General features: G+C 29.3%; 1 protein-coding gene across 6 annotated transcripts in view; it reads right to left on the bottom strand.

The window, feature by feature from the left end:
- Positions 1 to 574: 574 nt before the first annotated feature.
- The window catches only part of LOC145277652 (vang-like protein 2), a 605,707-nt gene continuing 587,929 nt past the window's right edge, over positions 575 to 18,352 (bottom strand). For all 6 annotated transcript variants that reach the window (XM_080129252.1, XM_080129249.1, XM_080129253.1 and 3 more), the window contains one exon: positions 575 to 18,352. This exon is cut by the window's right edge and continues 167 nt beyond it. In XM_080129252.1, the coding sequence (XP_079985378.1) occupies positions 18,092 to 18,352 (261 nt within the window). In that variant the 3' untranslated portion in view covers positions 575 to 18,091.

Genomic DNA, 18,352 nt, shown 5'->3' with positions numbered 1-18,352 from the left:
TCTGACTTCCTTACTCCTCCCACAGACTCTCTGCCTCACTTGAATCTCTTATGCCACTCAAAAACTGATGCTCAATTCATGCAAGATGGTCCAAAAGCAGTCTGGAGCATTCCATACGTTTATGTGGCATTTTTTCCAAGTTTAAAACAGAATTTCATGGCATATTGTTCTTCTAAAGTGTCCTCACGTTCAGATTGCATTTTTGAAATTCAACAGCTGTGACAATCAGGCTTTAGTAGTGTGTATTCCTATTCCTACTGTAGCTGTTCATTTGAATATGAAATCATAAAAATTAGTCAGTCATCTCATAAGATGTATAGCAATAACATACTGAATTTTCAAAAGTCTATCGCAATTTTAAACGCTTGTACAAAAAATAAATGTCTGGAAACTTATTGAAGACACCTCATATATAAAAAAAGGAAAATTTCTATTCACAGTGGTTGTAAACAGACACGTTTAAATGTTTTATGGTGGAGGTGGGGGGGGGGCTAGAAATTGGAGCTCACTGGTTAAAAAGTAAGAAAAAGCAAAAAACATGAAATTAAAATAAACCAACAAAAAACAATGAATATCAAATCCATACGCTTTATTCGTCGATCAGATTGAATGATGCAAATTAATGAACTCTATTTACTTTTTAGCAGTAATTGACAGAGGGGAGTAGGAGGAGAAAAATATTAATAAACAGTGGTGGTGGGAGGGAAAAGAAAAAAAAAACGTAGAAAAATGAAACAAAGAATTAAATTCTTAATTTATGTCCCTTAGATAAAAAAAATGAATTGCATTGAATATTGCCAATATAAGAGACTCTAAAGAATATTCATTTTTAAATCAAATAATTTCCTAAGTGATCATTTTTAGTGATTAAACATTGCAGGAATTTAAAAGATTTGAAACATGGAGAAGTTTGAGCAAAAAATTTATGTTGAAAGAAAAGCAAAAGTTAAATAAAATATCAAAAAAAAAAAAAAATGGTTTTAATGGCAGATGTGTGGATCAAATTTATTGGCATTTTTATGATAGTTGATTTACTTTTAAACTGAACTTTATTTTTTGTTTAGAATAATCTATCAAGTCTGGTACAAGGGCATGTTTGATCAACAAAATCACTATCGTGCTGTATATTTGCTTTTTCAAACTTATGTAGTTTAAACAACAAAGGATAATTAAACTACATTTTGTGATGAAAAATGCTCAGAACTGATTTTGCTATCCCCCCCCCCCGCTTCGACTCATCTTTATTTCTTGTTTAGATTTGAATTTAATTATGAATACAAATTGAACATGATTATTCTAAAATAAATAAATAAATAATTAGAAAAATTATTTTTAAAAATGTAGTTCTTATTCTTAGAAAGATTTAGAATCAAATAAAATGACAAATTAACTTAAAAATTAATTAACAGAAAAATCATTTTAATAAATTCAAGTAGAAAGTCCTGCTTTTAGAAAAGTGGTTGATTTTGAAATAAATTCTTGTCCAAGGGAGATAACTATGACTTATTCAGAAATAATGAATAACTTGAATCAAAGGAAAAATATAAATCACATTTTTTAGCTAAAGGAAAGATACACTTTAATTTTTTAATTTTTTTTTTATTTCTAAACTTCAGAACAAATATGTCAAATGGCACTTAAAGCAATTTTTATAGGTGGTTAATGTACTTTTTAAATAGATAATAAATTAGTATAATAAAGTTCAAAATCACAATAAATCATTTATAAATAATTAAAAAAAAAAAGTTTTTTTGTTCAATTATTAAAATATTCTAAATAAAATCTTACTATAAGATATTACAATAAAGTCATTTTATTTGCTTAATATATGGCATTCGTTTTACAAAGCTGGAGTCACAAATCCAAAATTAAAATTTGATTTTGTGAATAAAGTAATCAGCAGTCAGACATCTTGTTTTTGTTTTCCAGGAAATAAAGTACTGGCTACATTTTACTTGACTCACAACCAATATTTATGGTAACATAACATACTTATATTTTATTTATTATATTTTTACACAAATATGTCACAAAGGAGTAGATAGAACAGAATAAATTGTTTTGGATTAAGAGATTAATGTAGTTTGCTTGAAGCATTGTGTAGTGTGTGTATATAAAAGAAATTTATAGAAAGCAAAAGAATGCAGAGGTGTAACGGATAGATACAAACTGAAACAAATTAAGACATAGCGATGGAATAAGCTATGCAGATTCACCTTTTATTAATATATATGTGTGTGTGTGTGTGTTTTATTTTACAACCTCTTAAAACATTTACTTAGTCCATAACATATGTTTCTGCAGACAAGAAATATCATGTTTCCTCAGATGGTGAAAGTTAAATTAATTTGAACTTTCACCATCTGAGGAAACAAACGAGATTTCTTGCCTGCAGAAACAATTGTTATGAACTAAGTAAATGTTTTAAGAAGTTGTAAAATAAAAAAACATATTTAGCTCTAAAGTATTGAGCACTTTTTTCCCCACCCATACCTCTCTGTCTCTCTCTCTCTCTCTCTATATATATATATACACACACACACACACGGAGTGAGCCAAAAGTAGGTGGACAGGTTAGAGTTATAGTAAAGAAGTGTATTCCTATAACTGATACATAAACTTATTAAAAATGTTGTCCACCTACTTTTGGCGTATGTGTGCGCATATATATATATATATATATATATATATATAAACAGAAATTTTGGAATACTTGCAGATTACAAATTGTATAATAATGTAAAATTAAAGTCCATATAAATATTAGTATCAATATAAGACGATCCTCATCAGATAGAGCAATATTATAAATGAAAATTTGGAATTAAATTCAGTAATTTAAAAAAAAAAATCTGACAAATTTATTATTCGACAAGAGATACAAAAATCTTTAAAAGGATATCCCATGATCTAGTTAGGTTCAACAAAGAAATTTAACCAAACTACACTATGAAATATCCTTTTTTAATCTTGGCTTCTTTTAAGTTTTTTATACAAGTTTTTTTTGTTCTCCAATCTATGTGCTAACTAGAAAAATTTTATGACTGCCTATAAACATTATTTTGCTAAAAACATTTCCTCTGATGATACGAGTCATTTTTTTGAAAAAACATGGATTAAGGAAAAAATTTAAAATTTTTGTATTCCGTATTGAATAATAAATTTGGGTGAAATTTTTAATTTACAGAATTTAAGTCCAAACTTTCATTTATTTACACAGTGCCGGGAAAAAGAAAGTCTGCACTTGTAATTTTTTTCAAAAACTGCAAATTTAAGCTAAATTTAATGTAACTGTTCAAACAACATATACCTCATTTGATTCGCCTTTTATTCCTCTGTAATTTTTCCATGTTCATATCTGACTTTTAATTGAAATATTCTAGTATTCATGTCAATTTAAAAAAATAACTTCAAATTGAGACAAAAAGAAAGTCTGCAACAACAAATTTGCTTAAAACCAGCTTAAATTATCGCCCTTAAATCAGTTTAAAATATCAACCAACAGGCAACAAAGCATCTCTAATCGTAATTGTTGCTCCAGGTTATACAACGTAACATTTAGTCCATATGCCATGACTTTCTCTTAGTGATCGTCAGGAGCTCATTAATCTCAACCTTTCTGGTTTATCCAATCGAGAAATCTGCTGCAGATTAAAATGTGATGAGAAAACGGTACAAAAGACTGTACAAAAGGCTGTGCAAAAGCACCAAAACACCGGCAGTGTTCGTGATGCCCCTAAATCTGGTCGTACTAGAGTTACTTCTAACAGGGAAGACAATGCTATCAAGATCCGCAGCCTAAGAAACAGATTTGAAACGGCTCCCCAAATCGAACAACAATGTAATCTTGTTAAAAAGTATTCTCTTTACTGTAAAGAATAGATTAAAGGAATTTAATTTGCGATGATATGTTGCAAGACGCAAGCCAATGATTTCTGTAAAGAACAGAAAGCGCCGCCTGGACTTCGTCAGATGCAATGAAGATCATGACTCTTCATATTGGTCAAAAGTGCTTTTTAGTGACGAAAACAAGTTTAATAGGCTAAGCAGTGATGGTAGGCAGTACGTCCATCAGAGGAAAGATGAAGAATTTAATCCTAAGTGCTCAGTTTCATCGCTGCAAGGTGGCGGAGGTTCATTATTAGTACCAATGGTCCAAGGCCTATAGTTTGCTGGCAAGGCCGAATTAATTCAACCAAGTACATTAATATGTTGACTGAGCATTTTCTACTACCCTACTTTGGTTAGAATTTGGATGATGATCCCATCTTCATGCAGGATAATGCTCCCATTCACACAGCTGGCAATGTCAAGAGGTTTCTGGAAGAGCATGATATTCAGTGTTCAAATTGGCCTGCACAATCTTCAGACTTCAATCCTATTGAAAACGTATCACATTACATCAAGCAACAGCTACGCAATGATAAAATTTCAAATTTGGAAGAACTTTGGACAAAGATTAAAGAAAAGTGGGATGCCGTTTCCCCGGAGTATTGCTGCAGTCTAATTCAAAGAATTCTCAAAAGATTGCAGGCTGTCAAATTGCAAAAGGGCTATGCTACTAAATATTAACCAGTTCATTGTGTTCCCGTTGTATTTGTGTTACATTAATGCCCTAAAGTTAGATTTAAATAACAATTTTCCATTGTGCGGACTTTCTTTTTGCCTCCTCAATTTGAAGCATTTTTTTTAAATTGATGTGAACACTAGAATATTTCAATTAAAAGTCAAATATGAACAGGTAAAATTTTAGAAGAATAAAAGGTCAATCAAATGAGGTATAGTTTGTTTGAACAGTTACATTAAATTTAACTTAAATTTGAAGTTTTTCAAAAAATTACAAGTGCAGACTTTCTTTTTTCCATCTGTGTGTGTGTGTGTATGTGTGTGTGTATATATATTACTTTTTTTTTTACTTATCAAGCCCGAAAGCCACTCGAGGATAAGTGTTAATGAATGTAAGGTGATAGCGTAGTTATCATTAAATGGTGTAAATTGGGTAGAATTTTATTATATATCAAATTCTACCCAATTATTTTATATAATATATATATTATATTATATACTAAGATTGTATTCTTCTTTGTGTCAGCATGGTCAGATGGAAGTTCTGTGTTGTGATATTTTGGGAAAACTTCTCTTCCTCAAATATGTGTTAACACTTGTTCAATGATACATGCGAGGGCTATTGTAACTCTGCATTGTATTTTGCCTTATGTAAATTTCCTTTGTTTCGCATTGATTTCCCAACTGTGTTTTCTTTAAATTTATGTTGCCAATAATTTAACTGATTTTGCCCAAATGTTCTGGCAACTATTCTTCTGAGGATCCAAAAAATCTGACTGCTTTTAAAGGGAGATAATCAGTGTAGTTTGCACGAAGAGGACGAGATACACCCGATGAAAAACTTTGTCATAACTACAAACAAAATTAAAGACACGCACAGATAGCAGGCATGCTTACATGGTGACAGACATTTGATTCGGTTTGTTAATTGCTGAATTTTTTTTTTTTTTTTTTTCTTTTTTTTGGCAAATGGAAAAAAGGCTACCAATTCTGTTAGATGACATTGTGTATCCCTGCCGGTTGAATCACAGAAACAACAAATAAAAAAGGTATTTTTTATAAACACACCGAGGGGGGAGAATGGAGAGTCATCTCAGGATGTTGATGTCAAAAAAACAGGTTTTCTAGAATGAAAGTGAAAAGTTAAGTAAGAAAGACATTTTGCATTCATAGGTTGACATGACTGACAAAAAAAAAAAAAAAAAAAAAAAAAAAATGATGTAGAAAGAGTCAATTTGGCAGTGACAGTTCTGAAGAGTATTTTTTTTTTCATCTTTTTTTTTAATCGGCATGGAATTATCAGGGATGAAAGAGGGCATACAACCAGAATTGCATTTTTTTTTTTTAATTCTAACTAATGATGGTAGAAGAAACAAGCAAACAAAATGTTATCTTTGAAAAGTTTTCCTCATCTCAAAACATGTTTTTCATACAAATAGGTAAAAAAAAAAAAAAAAAAAAAAAAAAAATTTTTTTTTTAAATAAGTCAAACAAAATACATTTTTTAAAACTAATTTTCAAACAGTATTTCATTAATAAAATAAGTTATATTGCGTATTGCATTAATATAACTGATACATTTATTAGCAAATTTTTTTACCGAAATAATTATTTTAACTTGATATCAAAAACAGTTTATGAAATCACCAGTCTGGACTTTGAATCACTGTTAAGCTTTCTTACAAATTGACTATAGAAATCCCATCCCTGTATGGTTGCCCCATGATATTATCCATGCTTTATAATAGGTTTGCAAAATATTATCAAAGTCCTGGCCTTAAGTAGGTAGCCCCTGATGTGAATGTGGTATTGTGGTAACTGAGATTTTTCTAGTTAAGAGTAGAATAGACAATTTTAAGTATTTGAGACCAAGGATGACCAATGACATCCATGATCCCCACAATTTTGAATGGCCATGTGCCTAATTTGTTCATAATGTATTTTTATATTTTGTACTAATAAATATTTAAAAGTCTTGCCCTGTTGCCATCAAGTTTTTGTAAAAAAAAAAAAAGAAAAAAAAAAGAAACTCAATTGATAAAATAGAAAAGATTAATGAAAAACTTGCATGCCAACTATTTAAAAAAAAATTCTTGGAGACCTTATAAAAAATCATTTGAAGCACAAGATGACGTTTTAGAATGTGAAACAATTTTGATCAAAGAAAATCTAAAATAATTAACAAGGTTGCAAAATAATTTCATTTTAAAATTTTATTTTTTTATTAAAAAGCATGAATTAAAAAAAAAAAATGGTTATCAAAATGAAAAAAAGTAAATTTTTGTTTTTATCTTGAATTACATTACAAAAATCTTCAAATTTCATTTTCATAAAATAAACTAAAAAAAATTAATTTTCATAAAATAAAAACTAAAAAAAACAAGAATGGGAAGACGACAGAGTAAAATGGAGAGGGTGGGGGTTAATCTAAGCGAGACACATGTTTTCTTAATTGAAGAAAAGCAAAAATAAACAAAGATTTGAATTTATGGAAAGTTCACAATTAAAATTGCTTCAGCATAGGATTTCTCCTCGAACTGAAAACATGACATATACCACACCTTGATCTTAGCATGAAGACGGCCATATGAAAATAAAAAGGTTTATACTCAGCTGGAAGTAGTTCTTACACTTTATGATTTTTGTTTAACATTTAAAATTATCGCCTTTAATCACCAAAACAAGCAATTTAATTTGGAAAATAGAGAGGAGTAGGTGATTAACTATGAAAAATGAAAAATGTGTACAGTTTTTCATATATATATGTATATATAAACTATTATTCTTGTTCAAATTCTCCCTATATTAAAACAAAAAAAAAAAAGAAAAAGAAAAATTTATCATGTATGTACCAGTAGCGAAACAAAAATATCATATTCTAAAAATTATGTAAATTAATCAAATCGCTTTATTTTCGAATAAGAAAATCAAATTTTTTAGGCATCTGAGAAATAACTGTCTTGCACACCATTTTGAAAAGGTAAAAAAATTTAAAAATCATAACCCAACAATAATTCATACTTACATGATTTATGTTGTAATACCTACAAATTCCCATTAATCACTTAAAAATGATTTTCTTTATAAAAATAAAACTGCTTTATACATTTATGTGATTTTTGGAATATGCTTTCATTTCACCACAGGTTATAACAGATATTTTTATTTTTTAATATAGGGAAATTCCAGACAAGACCATAACTACTTCCATAAATAGAAGCATTCTAATTGAAAGAAAAAACAGACTTCAATAAATCCTCAAGTTTGTGATGTTGACAAAAAATAAGAGGGGGGGGGGTTAACACATTAAATTTTGTTACAATTTATTAGTTCTTTTACCATCATCCGATCAATTTTGATGAACACTGAAAGCTAAAATTATTCAACAGAATATTTGTTATGAAATAGGAATTATACAAAAAAGATTTCAATGATAAAAATTTGAGCTCTGATCATTTGAAATAAATTCTTACAGATTTTTATTTTCTCATTTGAATTTTAAGGCTTTTATTCTCGCTGGTCATGTGACAGGTTTTTTATTAAAACGGGAGGAAGGGAAGGGATTTACATTAATCTCTCAGTATTTATGAATTGAGTAGCACTTTGGTTGGTGTTGGTCAGCAGAAGAGACCGTGCACAATTATAGGCCTGTCCGATTAGAGGATAGTTCCCAGTCATGGATCTTTCATTTGGAAACAGAAATCGTAATCTGTCTCCAGTAAAAATGGAGTTTACACAAACAAAATGTCTTTTGAAGGAATTTCAGAGAGTTGAAGTGATGGGTGGAGGGTGAGAGAAATCTTTAAAATTTCTTTTATTAAATTTTTTTTTCTTAAATTGAGCAGAAAACATTTACAGGCAGAAAAGTTTTTTTTATTTAAAAAATTTTTTTTTAATGGCAGATATAAAAGAGTGATATGAAGAGAAATGTGTACAACAAAGAAAAAAATGTTTGAGGAGGAGCTTAGGAATGGGAGTGGGAAAGGGAAACGGTGGAGGAGGAGAAAAGGTAGTTTTTAATGAGAGTAGAAAGGGATTTTTTCCTAGCGAGTAGGGCTGAGGAGAGAATCAAACGTCATGTTGAAAGTCCAGGTCTTGTCAGAATCTACCCATTAAAATAAATATTTTTAAAAAATCATAACATGAAAAGATGGAATCTATGAATGACAAAATCAAAGATCAAAAATAAATACAAAACTTTGAAATATATATATATAAAAAAAAAAATACAAAATAGGTCTATTAGTATAGACAATGATTTGCTTAGTACGACCGAAAACCAAGTAAGAGGGCAATTGTGTTACACTTATCTTTCAAAAGAGAAAGACCTTTACATTGAAGAAAAATAATAAATATTTGAAGTCTTGGCTTCAACTGGTGGAAAATATGCAACTATTCTGGCCGTGAGGGTGTTTTTAGAATAACTTTGCAATGTGTCATTGCTAAGATTGCTAACCCACTTTTGCACATAAAAAGGCATCATCATTTTTTTTTTTTTTTTTTTAATGCTTATATTTCCTGTTTCCCATTGAAAAAATATTTGTTCTTGGATTCTCAAATTGGTTTTTGCAAGGTTGAAAAAGGTGACAATGTTTGCTATGTGAAGACAGTAATCCTAATACCTTGAAATTTACTTAAAAAAATAAATAAAACCTTGCAAGATTTTGAAAACTTTTATAAAAACTAATTTTAAACAAAGATGCAATGAATGTTTGTCTGGAAAAATGGTTTTATTCAGGGGATAAGGATTAGGGTAAAACCAACCTTTGATGTACATTAATCTTGGATTGAATTCTATTGACAAAATTAAATAAAAGCATTTAAAAAGAAATTTCCTCTCAATTTTCTGCTTCTCTCACTGTACTTCAGAAGTTTAAATGTAATGTGAACTCAACTGTTCAAAATACTCTGTTAGACATAATCCCAAATTGTAGTCCATTACGCCCAAGTGGCAATATGCCTTGTTTGGGGTGGAAAAACATTCTGCTTATTTTTTTTTATTATCTCACCTTATTTTTTTTTAGATTTTTTGTCAAAATTCATTTTATTATGATTTTTCAACAATCTAAAATTATATAGCAAATCTGCAATATAGATTTCGTTTTCTATTAACTTTGTTATTAGCAAAATAAAAGTTCAGTCAAACTTTTTAATTACAACTGGAATGAATTTATTCCTATGAGGATATCCTAAATATGACTTTTTTGTTTTATTTACAAAATATTAAATTCCAATTAAAAAAAAAATATATTAAATTCCAATTTAAAAAAAAAAATTAAAATCTTTCTACCAAGAAAAAAGAATTTTTTTAACCAGCCAATGGAAAATGATTTTTTTTTCCATTTCAAAATAAAACAAAAAAAAATCTTAAAAACAAAAAATCTTAGTAAAAAATCAATTGCTTGAAAAATAAAATCGAGAGAAGTTATCTCCCTTACTTTAACAGCATTTGCCAGTGTGAAAAAAACTATCATTATTGCCACCTGGGATATAGCGATTAAAAAGAATAACGGATTTACATCTTTATTATTTTATTTATTTATCTATTGTATAAATGAAGTCATGAATTTCAGTATTTCTTCTTAAATACATAAAGACACTTTATATCTTCAATGATTTTAAAGCAATTATATTCAGAAATGGTTTTTTCATTGGGATTTCAATGAAATGATTTTTAGTTCTTTTTTAAACTCTTTAATTTAGTTTCTAGATTCATGGAAAAAAGTAAAAACAGAAAAACATTAATTATTCAGTTTTATTTGCTAAAAATGGTTAACGGATGTGTAACTTGAAAACCTTTGAATCTAATGTGTGTGAGCGCGTATATATTTAAACAAATGCGAAGTTCTTAAGTTATGAACGCATTTCAAAGTAAGAGATAAATCTCTTAATTTCACATTTTGTAATTGATTAACGAAGGGAGGGCCTCCGAAAATTTTCTCACTTCTCAATGGTAAAAAAGTTAAAAGTAAGTATTAAAATGTGTTTCTAAAATTTTTTTTTTTTTAAATGTTGCCCAACCGCGAGTTGCAGTTTTTTTAAAAATTTATTTGTCTTTATTTACTCTAATGAAGTATGTCATATATAGATATATATATTTACTCTAATGAAGTATGTCATATATAGATATATATATATATATATAGATAGATATATATATATATATATATATGTGTGTGTGTGTAGTTTGTGGGAGAGAACCTCAGCAAACTGCTTGATTATAAATATTATTAATATTATAATATAAGCACATAATATTTATTTATATATGTGTTAGAGAAGATCAGAAAAAGATTGGAACCGTTGGTTTCAAATCCAACACAAAAGGAGTTTCTGATCACTTATGCTTGACTCTTCTCATATTGAATTTGAAACTGACAGTACCAATGTTTTTATAATCTTCTTTAACACACACACACACACACACACACACACACAACTTAAAAATTGATAATAAATGATACATAAATTCTGGGACACTTGAATGGATGCATGAAATTTCTATTTGCCACCAGGTCTGGCTCAAATGACTGACAACTCTTACTCTGCACTCACTTAAGCAAGCAATAGTTACCAAAATTTGCTGAGAAAAATATTTTATTGTAAAGAGATTGGGATTACATGACAAAAGCGTATAAAAAAATAAAATAGTGAAAATAAAAATTTTTCTATGACCTTACATTGGTCAATCAGCAGTTAAAGAAAGAGAGAGAGCACCATTTTGACCAATAATTTCTGATCTTGATCAGATGCACAAGTTGTTAGTTAACAACCAGAAGTCAAATCAAAATGTTGATTCATGGTGACTGATCTAACGTTGTAGAATTTGATTTTTTTTTTGTTTTACTGATGAAAATTCAAGATTAATAATCCAACCTTAATAAGCACAATAATAAACCAATCAATCAATTCCCTAGAACATCGCAGACCAATTATTCTCATGTCGAAACATGCAAAACACATAATATAAGAAGGTAAAAATATATATATATATATATATACAGAACTCACAAATCATTCTTTTCTTGTGATGAAAATTGAAATTCAAATGCAGTTTTTCTCAGAGAGAGAGAGAGAGAGAGAGTGTGTTTCTGTAGAAATATATTTTCTAATATATACCAATCCTTATTGAAGAAGTTCTATGTAATTAGCGAGCAATATAGAGAATAAATGACGAAAAACTATATTCCAAAATTCATGATGTTGACCATCTTATAATTTATTCCTTTAATTCAGTTGACCTATAGAATTCTTGACAGTATCTGTTTCATTGCACAAAATCAATCACTTAATTATTATATTAATCAGTGAATCTATTATGTCCTTAACTCATCAGAAGAAATAGCAATACTCAATCCGTCAAAAGGAAATGAAGTGTGATTTGACATGATTAAAATCTGACAATTGGAAGAGAAGCTGCATATACCTTTTTTATTTTTCCATTACGCCATTTTGAATTTTATCAAAGTTATTAAATCCAACTATTCGTACTAACAATCTACATTAATTTATGAATTTTCTACCAAAAGTTCTATTTAATAATTAGTAAATTATTTTTAATTTGTATATACATACTTATGAAAATAACATTAATAAATTATAAACTATTATACATGTTTGCATATACGAAACTAAACTAAGCTAAAAAAAAATAACAAAAAGATTGATCTTTACGGCTATCATAAATAATCAATTGATTTGAATTGAAAACCATACATAATTCAATTCTGTTAACTATTATAATCAAGCTTATTATTATTACAGTAATATTTCTTAGAATCATTCAATTCAAAACCTATACTTACGTTAGGTTAAGTTTAAAAATATTCTGAAAACTTTTTTTATCATAATTGTAAATAGTTAAACTTAATTTAATTAAAGTAAGATAGAGTTACCTCCCTTGGATCAAATCTAACGCTATATCAACTGTTCTTATATTTATTTTTTAACATTCATACTATAAACATTCCCAACCCATAGCCAACATCATGAATTTTGGAATATATATTTACTCTCTCTCTCTCTCAGAAATGAAAGCAATTTTCATCATTTGAGCAATCACTCTTTTGTAAAAAGAAATATTTTTGACAGTGAACTACAAGAAAGTAAAAATGTAATTGCTTAAATAATGATTCTATTTTTGACGTAATTTTATTTTTCTTAATTACTTTATAAATAAATGGTCAGATTTTTATTTATTGAGACTGAAAAAATAGATTCCTGTTCAAGCAGGCATTCACAGGCAACATGAATTGGAATAAATACATTGTGCACATTGTCAAGGTTGCTGCACAGAAGGTGGAGTTTCTTTATCATGCTAGAAAAGTACTCACACCTGAGAGTATCCTATACCTCTACAAGGCAACCATTTGCACATGCATGGAGTATTGTTGCCACATCTGGACTGGTGCATTTACGACTAGTCTCTTCCTCTAAGACAGGTTCCAAAAGAAAAAAGGTCAAAATTAATAGGTCCCGCACTAGTGACAAAGCTCCAACCTCTGTCCCATCACTGCAATGTTGCATCCCTGTGCTTGCTTTACAAGTACTTTAATGGAATGTGCTCTGATAAACTTGTAGAACTTGCTCTTCACTTGGGACAGAGCAATGTATGACTTGAAATGCCTGCCATAAAGTTGGAACCACAAATCTTTTCGAAAATCTGCCATGGAAATCGGATGGAAAAAGGACGTTATTGCTGCAGCGCATATATTCTAAGATGAGACACTCTTATCCAAATGGATGATTTAAAAACGAAAAAAAAAAGGAATATGCTCAACTCTTTAATTCTCGGCTGATTAATAAAGAAACAAAAGGATTTATCTTAAAATCCCCCCCCCTTCCTCGCCAATCTTTTTCAAAAAACACCCGACTAGCTGAAACCACCGTCAATAATTTTCCCCACTCCTTATCTGTGCCTAAATCAAAACGTAGATTCCATGAAAAAGCTTCTTTCTTAGAACTGCACGCCTGTGGAACTCCGCTTGCCTGTTTCCCTCCCGACTTCAACCTGGATGTCTTTAAGTCCAACACAAACAAATTCCTGATAAACCACTCCCTTAAGTAATGACACTTTATCAATTCTCCAATACTATTACTACCCTATCTCATTGATTACTGTACACACAATAACCCTTATCCCCGAGTGGCCCCTGGGCCTTGATAAGTGGTGACCTCCATGTAAGTAAAAAAAAAAAAAAAAAAAAAAATCACACACACAGATATTTGCTAAAAATAAAATTCGTTGGGATGGTTCCTAAATTACCCAGTTTATATACTCCGCCTGCCATATTCTAAATTTTTTTCCTCTAATTCTCAGCCTCACTACCACCATATGGATAAATACAAAATGACACGGGGGGGGGGTCATCATTTGCTTACATGGAAGCAGGAGACAAAATTTGAAGGTTTTATAAAAAGTAAATTATATACAATATAACCAAAATTTATATAAGAGAAAGTAAATTCAAGAAATACATTACTTTCCAACTTACACATACACACGTGTGTGTATGTGTGTGCGTGTGTATGCTATCCTTTGCCGTCTTTAAACTCAATGGATTCAGAAGTTGTAATTCCAAAGTAATCATAAATGTACGATTCGATTTTGACAAACAAAAATCTCATATCAAGCAAATTGGCTTTATTGCAATACAATGACCACTGCATCATTGTTGCTTATACAATGGAAAAAAAAGTAGATATTTTTACAAAGTTTGTATTTTATGGACATGAATTTTCAGAAATGGAAAAAAAACAAAAAAACAAAAGAATACAAAAAAAAAAAAAAAAAAAAAAAACTTACGTTTATACATTTTATCAAAACCACCATGTGATACATGTATTAAAAATACTCCTTACAAATCACCATCTTTGATTTTAAAATCAATGTCTAAATGTAGATTTAGCTTTGTTGGAAATGAAATAAAGCCATACATTTTATATATATATATATATATATATATATTAAAAAACATAATATAATATATATTTATATACATATAACTTTATGGTACTGAGAGAGCAATTTCTCCAAGATAAAAAAAAAATGTTTTTCATTATTTTTAAATAATTATATAAATATTTATCAAAAAATAAGATACACCTAATCTGAAATACTTTTTTTGCATGCAAATAAAAAAATAAAAAGCTACAAAAAAAAAAATCCTTGTATCTTTAAACAGATCACTGTCATGCTCTCAATGCTGTGTTTCTAGTATAGGTGAAATGTATAGAGCGAACAATTATGTAAGAGGATTTCTTTTTTCTTTTTTTTTATTTAAAAAAACCCCATTAATTTGATCCCCATCATCAATATTTTCAGTTTCATTAAAACATTGGAAACTTAACCTACAGGGTTAAAGACACCTAATTTATCGGTTCTGTTTGGATCTTAAACATCATTCCTTTGTGTAACTCTCTGCCAGGTGAGGAAATGTATATACGAATAGTAAATAATTATGCCACAGTGGTCTTGTATTTCCAGTTGTTCAAATGCCTTGCTCTACAAGACCAAATTGCTGTGCATATGTATGCATAAAACTAGCAGACAGTATGGCTGGAAAAATTCTTTCATGTGAAATAAGTTTTATACAATTGATATGATTTTTCAGTACAACATTTGTTTTCTTTAAATATGCAAAAGAATCGCTTTTGCTTCTTGTCTTCTGCAGACTCTAAAAAGGTATACATTGTACAACATTATATATATATATATATATATATATATATATATATATACCAATCCTTATTTAAGAAGCTCAATGTAATTACAGAGCAATATAGTGAATAAATGGCAAAAAACTATATTCCAAAATTCATGTTGACCATCTTATAATTTATTCCTTTAATTCAGTTGACATTTACAATTCTTGACAGTATCTGTTTCGTAGCACAAAATCAATCACTTAATTATTATATCAATCAGTGAATCTATTATGCCCTTAACTCATTAGAAGATATAGCAAAAATCAATCTGTCAAAAGGAAATAAAGTGTGATTTGACATGATTAAAATCTGAAGATTGGAAGAGAAACCACAAATACCTTTAATATGTTTCCATTACACCATTATATATATATATATATATATATATACTGATCTAGGGACGTATTGAGTATTCAAAAGAAGTGTCATTTAAATTCATAGATACTAAGTTCAACATATCTCAGACTTAGTACTTGTAGAAGTCGATTTACCACTAAAAAAAGGCACAATTACAAAAGGGAATTCAACTATATAACAGTACAAAAAAAAAAAAAAAAAAAAAAAAAAACCTTAACTTAAATTATTGAAAAGAAAAATGTGGATCATCAGTTGTTTACCATGTAGCGGTTTCAGAGATTAAAAAAAAAAAAAAAAAAAAAAAGACAGCTATTAAATTCATGACTCTCCAGTGGAAAATACCACTTTCCCAATAACAAAATGTAAACACACTCCAGTTACTATTTCACTAATATATAAATTAAAAAATAATATATTTAAAAAAAGTAAATAATAATAAATATAATAATACTATTAAAACCTTAACTCTTAAGAAGGTGTTGTAGTTTACTTGAAGCATTGTGTAGTGTATAGAGAGGCTTGAGGTTTAGAAGGCTATAGCAATACAATGTTATAGGCAATGTGTGAATTAAAAGAATGTCTTGGTAAGAAACTAAATAGATAATATACAATACAATCATTTTCTTTTCTTTTGTATTTAATTTTTTTTTTTTAATTGTCAATCGATAATGTGTTATACAGTGTCTAAGCATTTTCTGATATTTTACAGTTAATTACCTCCTTTTGAAAGTAATCCTGACATCGGATCTATATGAAACTTACTTTTGATTAATACACACACGGATCCAATGTGAATGTACTTTGAAAAAGAGGTAATCACCTTGAATTATAAAAAAAAACAAAAAAAAAACACTTAGACACTGCATGAAACACTGTCGAGCAATGATAATACAGTTTTTAGAAAAAAAAAAGAAACTTATTACATTATATAATGTTGTTTTATGTCTTGTAACATATCTTTTTTTTACCGAAACGTTCGTTCAATTCACTCGGTTCACATAACATTATCACGCTGTCACACCCGTCTAAAGTTCAAACATACATCATTTCAACTCATCAGTGTGGCTAATTATGACAGGATTTGGACACATGACCACTGAACCGGCAGTTAGGTGTGTTAACCGTTATGCTAAAAAGAGCCCGTCTAAAATTACATGCGAATCTTATCAATTTAGGCTGTAATGTTTTTTGTTATCTTTTAGCGATAACTTTTTACTGGTATTAATTAGTTCCCCAGACATTCTTAAAAATTTCTACACGTCCCTAAAAATGTGATGATGCTGCTGCATATGTAATGGGAGACAACTCTCCAATGCTCAGGGGAGTTAACTCATAGTTATTGCTAAAAAATAACAAAAAATTATGACATATATAAAGATAAATATATATTCCTTCGTGTTTCCAACAAAAACAGACAAACCTTTGCCAACATGCAAGTGTGGTCTTCGTAGGATGCCTGTTCATAGTTATTGAGTTTGGATTAATATTGAAGTGCTGAAGAGGCTAGGATTATTTTATTTTGAGATAAAAGGTTTGCTTGTATTTTTTTTTTTTTTTTTGTAAAATTGTGGAAGAACTAAGATGAATGTTAACCACATTGGAAGACTCCAATCTTTTCATTCTGATTTTGACAGAAAGATTGGCGTTTAGGAGAGAATAGCTCAATAGCTAAAGCAACAAGCCAATTGGCATGAGGTTTATGGTTGTTCTTATTCAATGTCATATAATCATGAACTCACATAGGAGAAGAAATAGCCAAGTGATGAATGTGGACTTATTAGCAGCAATCTCCAATATTTAGGAAAAAAAAAAAAAAAAAATGACCCCCAACGTCGATGATGAGCAGCCAGAAGAGTTAGTCGATTGTTGAAGACTCCCTTTCTGTGATTGGACTTGAATTTAACACGACTGAATAGTTTACAAAGAAACATCTTACGATGAAATGAAATTCAAAGAAATAAAATAGAAATGGTAATAACCTGAGAGTTATAAAGTCCCCCTCTCCTCTAAAATGAAGGTCGAATCTTCAGAGAAATTTGAACTCTGGTCCATTGCCTTTGGATTTGACATTAAAAGAAAGAAATCTGTGAATGGGGAAATCCTTTTTTTAAGGATGATACCTCTCCCCCATCCTATACACACACACACACACACACACACATATATATATATATATATATATATATATATATATACACACACACACACATACATACATACACACAATATATATATAAATATATGTGTGCACACACATACATTTATGAAGACACGCATAAGGCCAGCTTCTCAGTAAAAATTAGAAAAAGAATGTTACAGAGTGAGTTGAGCCTTGCTTTTAAAAGATGTTTTTTTTTTTTTTTTGGTTAATTTTATAATATATTTTCATGAATTTTAGATGGTCAAAAAACGTATATTTCTGCCAGTTTGGTTAAAAAAACCATAAAGAACGGAAAATGTTTCAAACTGAAGTCTCGGAATTGAGACGTAATACAAACTTATTCTGTTTTGGGTCAATAACTTCTTCGGTTAAACTGAAGTGTGGAAGTTTATGAACTGAACAGAGAAGAGAGAGGTCACCGTGTCGCAATTGAAAAATAAAACCGTGCTCTATCTCTCTAGTCAGCAGATGATCACAGACAAGCACCCACTTCTCGACGTCTTTGTAGTCCTTGTCGTTCATGATCACAGCACCCTGGGTGAGATATTTTTCAACAAAAGC

Source organism: Euprymna scolopes, chromosome 6, assembly GCF_053919585.1.
Source record: "Euprymna scolopes isolate OS-2025 chromosome 6, ASM5391958v1, whole genome shotgun sequence".
NCBI classification, from domain to species: Eukaryota; Metazoa; Mollusca; class Cephalopoda; order Sepiida; family Sepiolidae; genus Euprymna; species Euprymna scolopes.
The sequence above is the reverse complement of the archived record's forward strand: the minus strand, read 5'-3'. Positions and strand labels throughout refer to the sequence as shown.